Source organism: Hypanus sabinus, chromosome 6, assembly GCF_030144855.1.
Source record: "Hypanus sabinus isolate sHypSab1 chromosome 6, sHypSab1.hap1, whole genome shotgun sequence".
NCBI classification, from domain to species: domain Eukaryota; kingdom Metazoa; phylum Chordata; class Chondrichthyes; order Myliobatiformes; family Dasyatidae; genus Hypanus; species Hypanus sabinus.
Genome location: NC_082711.1, coordinates 52,249,304 through 52,262,769, shown reverse-complemented (window position 1 = coordinate 52,262,769; position 13,466 = coordinate 52,249,304). Strand labels below are relative to the sequence as shown.

The 13,466-nt window shown below is 40.0% G+C and overlaps 1 protein-coding gene across 7 annotated transcripts in view; it reads left to right on the top strand.

Annotated features, from left to right (window-relative positions):
* mllt10 (MLLT10 histone lysine methyltransferase DOT1L cofactor) overlaps positions 1-13,466 on the top strand; it is a 288,461-nt gene that overhangs the window by 139,269 nt on the left and 135,726 nt on the right. For 6 of the 7 annotated variants that reach the window (XR_009512619.1, XM_059972114.1, XM_059972112.1 and 3 more), the window contains 2 exons: positions 7,606-8,199; positions 12,426-12,601. Coding sequence is in view for 6 of the 7 variants with exons in the window: in XM_059972114.1 (XP_059828097.1) it covers positions 7,606-8,199; positions 12,426-12,601 (770 nt within the window). In the remaining variant the exon portion in view is untranslated. The remainder of the gene's footprint in view (positions 1-7,605; positions 8,200-12,425; positions 12,602-13,466) is intronic. The other variant, XM_059972111.1, reaches the window with a different exon arrangement.

Genomic DNA, 13,466 nt, shown 5'->3' with positions numbered 1-13,466 from the left:
CACTGAGTATAGGCAGAGACTGAAGACTGCAGCTCCAGTAGTAAGGACCAAGAAGGTATGGACAAGGGAAGCACAGGAGTGCTTACAGGATTGCTTTGAATTGGTGGACTGGACTGTATTCAAGGATTCATCTTCAAATCTGGATGCATACGCTGCAGTTGTTACCAACTTCATTAAAACCTATGTGCATGAGTGTGTGCCTGCGAAGACTTATTGTACATTCCCAAACCAAAAGCTGTGGATGAACCAGGAGGTACGTCATCTGCTCAAGGCTGGATCTGTGGCATTCAAGTCTGGCGACCCAGGTATGTACCAGAAAACCAGGTATGATTTGTGGACGGTTATTTCAAGGACGAAGAGACAATTTCGAACAAGGTTGGAGGCGACATCGGATATACAACACATCTGGCAGGGTTTGCAAGACATTACTTCCTACAAAGCGAAACCCAGTAGCATGAATGCTAGTGATGCTTCACTATCAGATGAACTCAAGTCTTCTATGCCCGCTTTGAAAGGGAGAATCTAACTACAGCTGTGAAGATCCCTGCTGCACTCAGTGACCGTGTGATCTCTGTCTCAGAGGCCGGTGTTAGACTATCTTTAAAGAGAGTGAACCCCTGCAAGGCAGAAGGTCCCAATGGAGTACCTGGTAAGGCTCTGAAAACCTGTGCTAGCCAACTGGCGGGAGTATTCAAGGACATTTTCAACCTCTTATTGCTCCAGGTTAAAGTTTCCACTTGCTTCAAAAAGGCAACTATTATATCAGTGCCTAGGAAGAGTGATTTAAGCTGCTTTAATGACTATTGCCCAGTAGCACTCACATCTACAATGATGAAATGCTTTGAGAGGTTGGTCATGATTAGACTGAACTCCTGCCTCAGCAAGGACCTGGATCCATTGCAATTTGCCTATCGCCACAGTAGGTCAATGGCAGATGCAATCTCAGTGGCTCTTCACACGGCCTTAGACCACCTGGACAATAGAAACACCTATGTTAGGATGCTGTTCATCAACTATAGTTCAGCATTAAATACCATCATTCCCACAATCCTGATTGAGAAGTTACAGAACTTGGGCCTCTGTACCTCCCTCTGCAATTGGATCCTCGACTTCCTAACCGGAAGACCACAATCTGTGAGGATTGATGATAACATCTCCTCCCTGCTGACGATCAACACTGGCACACCTCGGGTATGTGCTTAGCACACTGCTCTACTCTTTCTCTATACCCATGACCGTGTGGCTAGGCATAGTTCAAATACCATCTATAAAATTGCTGATGATACAACAATCATTGGTAGAATCTCAGATAGAGATGAGAGGGCCCACAGGACTGAGATATGCCAACTAGTGGATTGGTGTCACAGGAAGAACCTTGCACTCAATGTCAGTAAGATGAAAGAACAGATTGTGGACTTCAGGAAAGGTAAGTTGAAGGAACACATACCAATCATAGAGGGATCAGAAGTGAAGAGAGTGAGCAATTTCAAGTTCTTGGGTGTCAAGATCTCTTGAGTACCTAACCTGGTCCCAACATATTGATGCAGTTTTAAAAAAGGCAAGACAGCAACTATACATCATTAGGATTTTGAAGAGATTTGGTATGTTAACAAATACGTACCCAGAAACTTCTGTAGATGTACCATGGAGAGCATTCTGACAGGCTGCTTCACTGTCTGGTGGTGGGGGGGTGGGGGGGGGTGCAGTTGCTACTGCACAGAACCAAAGGAAGCTGCAGAAGGTTGTAAATTTAGTTGGCTCTCTCTTGGGTACTAGCCTACAAAGTACCCAGGACATCTTCAAAGAGCGTTCTCTCAGAAAGGCAGCATCCTTTATTAAGGACCTCCAGTAGCCAGGGCATGCCCTTCTCTCACTGTTACCATCAGGTAGGAGGTACAGAAGCCTGAAAGCACACACTCAGCGATTCAGGAACAGATTCTTTCCCTCTGCCACCTAATTCCTAAATTGATGTTGAACCTGTGAATACTATCTCACTTTTTAATATATTTTATTTCTGTTTTTCTTGCACGATTTGTAATCTATTCAATATATGTATACAATAATTAATTTACTTATTTATTTTGTGAGACTAGCGGCTTAATATAGAAGGTGATAACCCCCTGTCCGGCCAAAGTTAAGAAATCTAGTTTGGGTGAATGCTGCGCAATGTGTCCCATGTTACAAATCAGGACCCTGAAATAACAAACAGTACACAGTATGCGATTAAACAATTAAGCTTTATAACTCTTACTTTAACTATATGGTTAGTAGAGAAACAAAATATAAAAGAAAAAGGGTCAAAATCTTATTAAACAGTCTGTTTTCAAAGTTGGAGCTCACAGTTTCCCCATCTCTGATCCTCCTTTGACCGTCGCTGCCCTTCGGATCCTTGCTTCGAGTCCACCCTGTCCGGTCACCAAATGTCACCATTTGCGCCTTCTCTCTTCATCTCTCTTCATCTCTCTCTCTCTCCTTCTCCCAAAAGCCCGCAAAATCAACTGCTTCCAGAATCACAAGACAGCAACAAAATTCTGATTGGCTAACATGTATCCACAGTCCTGTTATCTCCAGCCATAACCCAAACGTTGCTGCTACAAGAAAGCGATTACATTGGCAGTGAAACCTTACAGCGCATTACGATTATTTTTTTTTCTTCTATATTATGTATTGCATTGAACTGCTGCTGCTAAGTTAACAAATTTCACTGCACATGCCGGTGATAAAAATACCTGATTTTGATTCTGATTGTGGTGGTGGTGTTCCATTGGAGATGACGGAAGTTACGGTGAATTATATATCGGACTACTGGTCTACTGTGGTGGTGGGCAAGGACTAGAGGAACCCAACCCTGTTGGAATGGTAGAAGAATGGGATGGGATAGGACCGATGTGTGCGAAATGGAAAAGATGCGGGTGAGAAAAAGCCCCTTTCTTTGAAGAAGGAGGACATCTCATTAGTTCTGGAATGAAAAGCCTCATCCTGAAAGACACAGAGAAGACAGAGGAATTAAAGGAAGACAATGGCATTTTTACAGTTGATGCAGGAAAGAGGTATCGTCCAGGTAGCTGTTGAGTATCAAAGGGTTATAAAAGATGTCAGTAAGTAAACAGTATCCAGAGCGGGAGAGATGGAGAGATCGAGAAAGGGGAGGGAGGTGTCAGAAATAGACCAGATAAATTATAGTGCATGGTGGAAGTTGGAGACAAAGTTGAAGTTGACAAGCTCGACATGGGTGCAGAGTGCAGGAAGTAGCCTTATGTTTTTGATAAGGTGGAGGTGAGGAGAGAGTGAATGTAAAAATGGTGGCATACTGTCACTTCTGTACCACCAAAGCTGTCATTTGAACCGTGTGATGGTAGACGTGTTCAGGAAGATGAATCTCTACACTACAATGCTGAAAGAACTTCAGTAATCTCATGGGATGTATCAAGGTGAGTTCTACTCTAAAAGAATTGCAACCGCCATTCTGACGATTGCATAAGCACTCTCGCAATTAATATCCCATCCAACGAATTCTTATTCCATCCCATCACCCAACTCCTTCCTTCACCATTGCTCAACCTCTTGTCATCAACAACAAAATATGTCCTATACGTGCACGCTCACAGAATTTTCGCTTTATAATGTATGTATTTTCCTATTTAGGCAAACACTGCTTAGAAGAGAATAGAGGCCACTTACATGGTAGTGTTCCTTGACATGCACAACACCTTTATCAATATGGATGTCATGGTCAAAAGAGGCATATATCCTAAACTCTGTCATGCACAATTTTCTAGGTTAGGTTGCTAATAATGTTCTTTCAGAGCTTGAAACGCTGAAGGAACAGCAACATATGCTAGCAAGGAAGCACTTCATGTCTTCACTGAGTAGGCTGATGATGTTTGTGAGCAACTCATTGGATGTGAGTTTGCAGCCCTTGATTAGATGTAACAGCACAGAACAACATGCATGAATAGAAAGATGGGTATGTGGAAGTTCACTTTTCCTTCAGGACGAAAGATGTTTACCCTCCATACATGTCTATCCTGAAGAGTGTCTTGTTCAGATTGTGCAGTGAGTTGACTCTTTCTTTAGAGATTGAAGAAACCACAATCCAGCCTTTATGTAATAGGAAGTCTGTTATGAATGCACTGGATGTTGAAACAATGATGGAAGGCTAAATGCTGACTATCATTGCACCGTTATCTACTCAGCTTCCAAAAGATCACTTGGTGTGTAGTTTCATACTTTGCTGTCTTGCCTCATGATGGCACCAAATCACTTGCCAGCATTCAAAAGTAGTAATTTACTGAAGTGAGGAAGGAATTTGCATCCTGTGATTAGGTCTGTGATTGATGCCAGGAAACATCAACAACATTAAAGTGAATTGCTCCTGGAAGAGTCCAAAAAAATTGCCAATAGCCTGGATCTTATCCAGGTGTACTCTGGGTGCTCCATTTGTGCAGTAACAATGGATTAATGCCTTCAAAATTGTAAGTATAAAAAGAGAATATGTACCAGTTTTGAAAAAAATGGATGTTAGAGAAAAAACAGATGACAAAAGAACTAGTTTGATAAAAAGTGTACTTGTTAAAGTGAACTATTGCAACCGACTTAAATGGGAAGCTTGAGATTGCAGTGCGCTTTTGGATATTTGGACTGAACTTCTCATGCGTATTGTGTGTGTGTGTGTGTGTGTGTGTGTGTGTCTGTGTGTGAAGGATAATAAGCATGCATGTTGATGTTCAATGGCAAGTTGAATTTTATTAACACTGCTTAAGCATTAATCAGTGCTTGAGACCTGTGCTCTATGGCATGGACCTTCAGCTGAGAAGTCCAACACTTAACATTCTAGTGTCTTTTTCACCTTTTCCTTGTTACTGATCAGTGCATACTCCTCTCTTTTTCTCCTTGATCCCATCTAGAAAAGTGGAGGAAGATTTCATTTTGATCCCTGATAATTTTGATCAGTCTTCACAGTGGAAGACATCTGCAGTATATCGGACATTGGAGAGTGTCAGGGGAGTGAAGTATGTGCAGTGAAAATTATGACTGAAAAGGTGGTCAGGCAACTTAATGGTCTGAGGGTAGATATATCTCTTGGACCCTGGAGAGTTTGCAGAGACATTAACAATAATCTTTCAGGAATTGATAGATTCTGGCGTTGTACCAGATGACTGGAAAATTGCAGATTTACTCTGCTGTTTAAGGGTGGGAGGCAGCAGAAAGGAAACTATAGACCTGTTAGTCTGACATCAGTGGCAGGGAGTTGTTGGAATCAATTGTTAAGTATCAGATTACGGCATACTTGGAGGCACATGAGAAGATAGACGAAAGCCAGCATGGTTTCCTGGAAGGAAAATCCTGCCTGACTAACCTACTGCAATTTTTTGAGGATATTACAAGCAGGATAGACAAAGGAGATGCAGTAGCTGTGGTGTACTTGGATTTTCAGAAGGCCTTGACAAGGTGCTGCACATGAGGCTGCTTAGCGAGATAAGAGCCCTTGGAACTTACAGGGAAGTTCATGGTGGAGCATTGGCTGATTGGTAGAAAACAGAGAATGGGAATAAAGGGATCCTATTCTGGCTGGCGGCTGGTTACTAGCAGAGTTCCACAGGGGTTGGTGTTGGGACCGCAGCTTTTTACAATGTATATCAATGATTTGGACTATGGGATTAATGGATTTCTGGTTAAATTTACTGATGATACCAAGATAGGTGGAGGAGTGTGTAGTGTTGAGGAAACAGAGAACCTGCAGAGAGACTTAGATAGTTTAGGGGAATGGGCAAAGAAGTGGCAAATGAAATACAATGTTGGAAAGTGAATGCTTATGTACTTTGGTGGAAGAAGTAAACGGGCAGACTATTATTTAAATGGGGAGAGAATTCAACATGCAGAGATGCAAAAGGACTTGGGAGACCTTGTGCAGGAGACCCTAAAGGTTAACCTCCAGGGTGAGTTGATTGTGAAGAAGGCAAATGCAATGTTGGCATTCATTTCTAGAAGTATGGAATATAAGAGCAGGGATGTGATGTTGAGGCTCTATAAGGCACTCGTTGACCACACTTGGAGTATTGTGTGCAGTTTTGGGCTCCTTATTTTAGAAAGGATATACTGACATTGGAGAGGGTTCAGAGAAGATTCACGAGGATGATTCCAGGAATGAAAGGGTTACTGTATGAGGAATGTCTGGCAGCTCTTGGGCTGTGTTCCCTGGAGTTCAGGAGATTGAGGGGGGAACTCATAGATACATTCTGAATGTTAAAAGGCCAGAACAGATTAGATATGGCAAAGTTATTTCCCACGGTAGGGGAGTCTAGGACAAGGGGACACAACTTCAGGTTTGAAGGATGTTCATTTAGAATAGAGATGTGGAGAGATTGCTTTAGTCCAGAGGGTGGTAAATCTGTGGAATTTGTTGCCACGAACAGCTGTGGAGGCCAAGTCACTTGCTTCATTTAAGGCAGAATAGATAGGTTCTTGATTAGCCAGGGCTTCAAAGGATATGGGGAGAAGGCAGGGGAGTGGGGATGACTGGAAGAATTGGATCAGCCCATGATTAAATGGCGGAGCAAACTTGATGGGCCAAATGGTTTACTTCCGCTCCTAGACCTTATGGTCTTCAATATAGATAAATACATTTTACATAAAGGTAGAGAGAATACCTTTTATATCTTCTGCAACACACCACCTCACGCCTTCTCTGCATCTTAAACCCATTTTACTTCTACCTTTTCCTACTTCCAATGAACTTCCATTGACCTATAACACTTGTCGCAGATTGTGCTCAAGTTACTTGCATTTCCAATCTTTATCTGTTTATTTAAAATATAAATACGGCTTTCAACTTAAATATTTGATAGTTCAGTGGTTTAGAAATGTCCTAGAATCTGATTTTCTGCAATTAAAATATCTGTTGTCTATTTACTGTAAATTCCTCTTGCAATTGTAATCTTGGAGAGAACTCGAAAGTTATTCAACCCCATTTTAAAATATCTTCTGAACATTTTTCTATATCGCGTTTGCACGTTTCACTGAGTGAAATTCTAAATTAATTTATTAATCTAATTTTTTTTCCATTGGACCCATCAGCTGTGGTAAGCACTATATTGACTTGGTTGATCTAATATTTCTCTGGTCTGAATTGTAGTCTGGCTTCCAGCACCCTGAATTGTTCAGTCAGTGGATGAGATAAATATTTGGTATGGAGTTAAGCACTAGATTTATTTAATCTGTTCAGGAGAATGTGCATAATTAAAAGGCAGTACCTCAACTCATTTTATGAATTGTCTAGTAAAAGTTTTCATTTGCAGGTTACTGGTTTGATTGTTAAGAATGTTTATTCCAAGAGAGAGTTAGTCGTGCATATGCACTTTGTAATATAAAATTGCTAACAATGAATGAATTTATTTATAAATTTATTCATGTTTATTAGTAGATTTCCTAGTAAAACATTTGGACTTGAGCTTTTAAAAAATGTATAAAATGTATTTTGTTTTCCACTTCAAGTTATAGATTTGATAACAAAATTATTAATTTATAGAAAGAATAATCCAAATAGGATCTTTGTATTTGCTTTATTGATGTAGTTTTGTCTGTTAACTAATATTTTTGTTGCAGGCAGTCTGTTAGGAACACCGAGTAGTGTAAAATCATCAAGCAGTTCAGTCCAATCGCCGCAAGAGTTTCAAAGTTTCACCGAACCAGATGTAATGAATGATGGTTACAGTCATTCTCAGCAGCCGTCAACCAGAGAAACAAATAAAGGAGAAGCAATTGACCAAGAAAGGACATTAATTAATGTTAGCCCTATTGTGGGGCTCACGCCTACATCATCTGGACCTCCCCAAGCAATAAGTATTGAAAATTCAAAGCACTCTGAGGATGCTTGTGATTATGGGAACCCTGATACTGTTGGAACTTCAAGTGGATTGCCAGGTTATAAAAGGGTTCAAACTTCAGTCATGGAGGAAGAAACAATAAAAGAAAAAAAACGAAAGGGAACTAAAAGATATAAACATGGACCTGGTAGACCAAAAGGAAGTAAAAATAAAGAGAGTATTTCCCAGCCCTCCCTTTCTTCTGCATCACCATCATCATCTGTGATCTCTGCTGCAGGAAGTGGGACAAGTGCAAGTCTGCAGAAATCACCATCTTTACTGCGGAACGGTAGTTTACAAAGCCTTAGTGTTAACTCATCTCCAGCTGGTTCAGGTGGGTATACATATAAGTTGAAGTGCTCAGAATATTTGTTTTCGAGAAGCATGAGTTGACTTGAGCTCTTGAAGTCCATTGTGTCATTCAGATTGATTACATGATCTGTAAACCACCTGCGTAGCCAAATTTTATTTCAAAAATCCGTAAATCTCAAATCTGCCTTAGTATTAACAGTGCTCTTTGAATTGAAATGTCAAACTTTCAACTCCCTTTTGCTTGTGGAAATATTCTTAACATCACTAGTGAAACATTTAATTCCAATTTTAACTATGTTCTTGTAGACGTAGAGCAACCACTGGAAATAGTCTCCACCCATTTTACTTAGTGTCATGCTGATCTTCCCACCATTTATACTCCTGGTTAGCTAACTTCTCACTTAGGCCATTAATTTATTTTCAGAGGACATATCAAATGCTTTTTGGAAACCTGCTAATAAGATCCACGGGCATTCTCCTGTTCATTACTTTAGTCACTTTATCAAATGAGATGTATCATAGTTCTGCTTCCTCAGCGCACCAGTGATGTTAGTGGTTATTGATGTAAAGTTTGTACTTGTTTCTTGTGACTTATCTGTATTTCCTATGGGTGCTTAGCATTCTCTTATGTGCTGAAGACACATGGGCTGATTTGTAAATTGGATACTGTAAATTGTCCCAGGTAAAGATGTGTGTCAGCAGTATGGAATGAGACTGGCAGAGCAACTGGGATTGATGGAAATGGGTGCTTCATGGCCAGGATGGATGCGATGAGCCAAATGGCCTATTTCTGTGCTCGGGACGCCATAATTCTAAAATGTTAATTTGGTGGGCATGGCACACCCTATTGAAGGTAATTCTGGTCTGTTATCTTTGAGTAGCCCATAATGCTCAGGTACAGCTGAACTGATTACCCTTTGTCTCCAAATCCATAATAAAGGCACCCAGAATAATTTACATACCCATCACCACTTGCTACACACCCATGCTACTATATCTCATGTTTTATTTTGTGGGCAGGGACACATGATCCTGAAGGAATCTATAACATTAGTGTTTATGCTTCTGTGTGCTAAACTAGTCACTAGGACAGGTGTCCCAAGTCAGTTATGGAGGATAGTTAAGAGGTAACTACATTACTGTGGCATTAGAATTACATAGCTATGAAAAGAAACCAATAATTTATGCATTTATTGATAGCACTTTTTTTAGTGGGTTAATGCTATACCTTAAAATATTTTAATGCAACAAATGTAAAGTTGTCAAAAATATAACACTTCATACGTTGCGCTCAGTTTTGCCTTGGTTGGAATGTATTTTATTTGCTCAAGATCATTTCTAGCTTTGAAAACTGGAGTAGTTTGGAAGCTAGACCTCTGTCCTGCTATTTCAGCTGAATATATTAATTGACATTTCTGCTCACCATCCATCACTTGCAAAAGGAGCCAAACTGATACTGTGTCTAACTATTGTACCTAACCCAAGTACTTGCATACATCAATGCATCTTGTTTCAATGAACTGAGTATTATACATTGCATCAAACCTGACTCTTCCTAAATATGCTCTGCAAAATTAATTGGATTTATTGCTAGTTGAATGTGACAATCTGTAAGTTTATTTATTGACAAAATAATTCCTTTTGGTGTTATTAAAATAATTAAAACCGCACTGGTTTTCACATATCCTGTAGTCCCTTTGCCTCAACTGGGAATTGCAGTTTAATTTGTAACTTGTGCTTTAAGGAAATAGAATATTTATAGTGCCATGATTCTACATGCTTGAGAAAGTTGAAATTAATTAGATCTAAGAATTCATGAATCATCAAGTTTAATCCATTTTCTGGGTCAGCACCAGGCTAGTCTTCTATAGTATAGGAACTATATTATATAAGTATAGGAACTTTATACTATATAAGTATTGTTCCTTCTTTCAATTTAATGAGACCTGAGGCAGGTGTGAAAAAAATACAAGGAGACCAGTCTTTTAATCTTTTGTAAAGTTACTATGAATTGGTAATTTTCTGAATCTTCAGAAGAAGAAAGTTGATTGCCATCTTTTAGCTTGGGTTGCCAACAAATATAGAACATTTAAGGCTTCAGTCATGTACCGAAAACAAATTGATGAGATTTATTTCACTTTATTATCCTTGGTTCCTTTTGACTTTAGGCAATAAATGTGATGGAAAAGGAATTATTAATATGATCCAAATCTACATACAGTAAATCAGTGTCTATATTGGTTATGATAATGAGTCCTTCCTGACCTCATTTCAGCATTTTTGCCATCTTTAACTGCAGCTTTTCTGGTAATCACTGCATCCCTTTGTAATGTAGGACTTTGTTACTTGCAGCAGTTTTCATGGTGATGGCGTAGTTCCTCCAATGTTTCCTTTGAGCGCCAAAATGTGAATGTCTGAGCACTTTTTTCAGGAATAGCAACACTGAACTAAAAATATTGAACCAATCTTACAGGCTCCCTTTTTTGAGCTAAAACCTTTTTTCATTGAATGTTTTCATGATTCTTTCGTGAAACATCATGCTCAAATGTGGGTTTAATTGAGCATAGGAAATTGAAGCAAGGGTAGGCAAATGACAACCTGACCTGCACCACTATTCAATAAAGTCATGATTGATTTTCTCCCCTTTCTGTTATAACCTAATATCCCTCAGTTTCCCCTAATTTACAAAAACCTGGCCTGGGCAGTACTGGTCATTGGAGTGTGCTGATAACTGAGCTTTTAAAGTATCTGTCTACTTTGTATATCCAAAGTTCATCAAGCAGTATGGGTGTAATGACAGTGAGCATGGCCATAAGACCATAAGATACAGGAGCAGAGTTACACCATCTGGCCCATCGAGCCTGCACCGCCATTTAATCATGGGTGATACTTTTTTCTATCCCCTCTTCAACTCCAGTTCCCAGTGTTCCTGTAACTTTTCATGCCATGTCCAATCAAGAACCTATCAATCTCTACCTGAAATACACCCAATGACCTGGCCTCCATAGCTGCATGTGGCAACAAATTCCACAAATACACCACCCTTTGGCTAAAGAAATTTCTCTGCATCTGTGATTTGAAAGGGCGCCCCTCTATCCTGAGGTTGTGCCCTCTTGCCCTCTTGTCCTAAACTCTCCCACCATGGGAAACACCCTTTCCACATCTACTATGTCTAGGCTTTTCAGCATATGAAAAGTTTCAATGAGATCCACACCCCCCCCACTTCCTTCTGAATTCCAGTGAGTACAGACCCAGAGCCATCAAATGTTCCTCATATGATAACTCTTTCATTCCTGGAATCATCCTTGTGAACCTCCTTTGGACCCTCTCCAATGCCAGCACATCTCTTCTAAGTTGAAGGGCCCAAAACTGTTCACAGCACTCAAGGTGAGGCCTCACCAGTGCCTTATAAATCCTCAGCTTCACATCCTTGTTCTTGTATTCTAGACCCCTCTAAATGAATGCTAACATGACACTTGCCTTCCTCACCACTGACTCAACCTGCAAGTTAACCTTCAAGGTGTTCTGCACAAGGACTCCCAAATCCCTCTGCATCTCAGTTTCCTGGATTTTCTCCCCGTTTAGAAAATAGTCTGCACGTTTATTTCTACTACCGAAGTGCATGGCCATGCATTTTTCAACATTGTACTTCATTTGCCACTTTCTTTCCCATTCTCCTAATCTATTTCAAGTCCTTCTGCATCCTACCTGCTTTCTCAACGCTACCTACCCCTCCACTGACTTCGTATCACCTGCAGTGAGCCCCATCCCTCCTTCCCATACCATCCTCAACCTATTTACATTGGCCATCTCCTCTGTATTTCGGTCCAGATGATATGTATTTATCCAAACATTGACTGTCCAATTCCTTCCATAAATGCTGCCTGACCTGCTGAGTTTCTCCAGCTTTTAGTGTGTAGAATTACGTGTAGATAGTTTCTCCTTCTGTATTTTATTTCCGAGTTCATTAGGAACCTGTCCAAGTGAGAAATATATGATTGATCTCACAAAGCAGCTCAATTCAGAATTCTTAGATATTTTCTTTAAAATCTTCACTAAACACCACAAAGAAAATCTTGTCCACATACCATAAGCAAATAACAAGAAGCAGAACTTTGTTTTTAAAGCAAGGTAAGTGTCAGTGCAATAACATTTGTTTTAGCATAATGATGAATTAAATGGAAATTTCAAGCAGTGCGATTGTGTAGAACTTTATACTGAGAATTGTACGAACATATTTCTTTTCAGGATTTTACACAAGTAATGATGTTCCAGTTTCAGTACCAAATACAGTACCGGGATCTGGTTCCAGTACTCCACTTTCCAGTTCTATTTTGGCTCCTCAAAGTACAGCCCATTCACAGCAGATGAGCACATCACCTTCAGTCACAATTCCCATTGCAGCTGTGATTTCTACAACCCAGGTAAGAAATTCCTTTTCATCTGTTTTAAAGGATGTCCTTTCCAAAGTGTATCTTCTACTCACCTATTTTGCTTTGCCCATACCCCTGAAAACCTAATTAGTACTTATTTCAAAACATGGTTTAAGTGGTGAACTGGCTGCATTTACTATCTCAGATATTGTCATGTTAAAATCGGATATTGTGCCAACATTATCTCAAATTTTCTTTCCTGCGTGCACTTATAATTTTGGTGCATCAGTAAATAGATTGTTTTGAGATACAAAATGCTTTGTCCTGTAAAACAAAAGTTCAAAGTAAATTTATTGTCTTAAGTACGTATATGACACCATATACATCCCTTAGATTAATCTTCTTGCAGGCATATCTCAAGACGAACAAACAAGTAATGTGAAAAAGACAACAAACTGTGTGAATACAAAAAGAAAAAAAAAACAAAAATATTGAGAACATGAGATGAAGAGTCCTTGAAAGAGTCCAGTTCAGTGGGAATAGTTTGTTGATGGAGCGAGTAACGTTATCCCCTCTCGTTCGAGAGCCTGGTTGAGGTGTAATAACTGTTCCTGAACCTGCTGGTGTGGGTCTTGAGGCCCATCTACCTCCTTTCCAATCAGCAGCAAGAAGAGAGCACGGCTTGAATGATGGGGCCTTTGATGATGGATGCTACTTTCCTGCAACATTGCTCTATGTATTGTAGGTGTATGTGCTCAATGTTGGGGAGGGTTTTACCCTTGACACAAGATTCTGAAATGGGTGCTGTTTACATGGACTTTAGCAAGGCATTTGACAAGGCCCCACATGGGAGGTTGGTCAAGAAAGTTCAGTTGCTTCGCATTCAAGATGTAGTAGTAAATCAGATTGATTATTG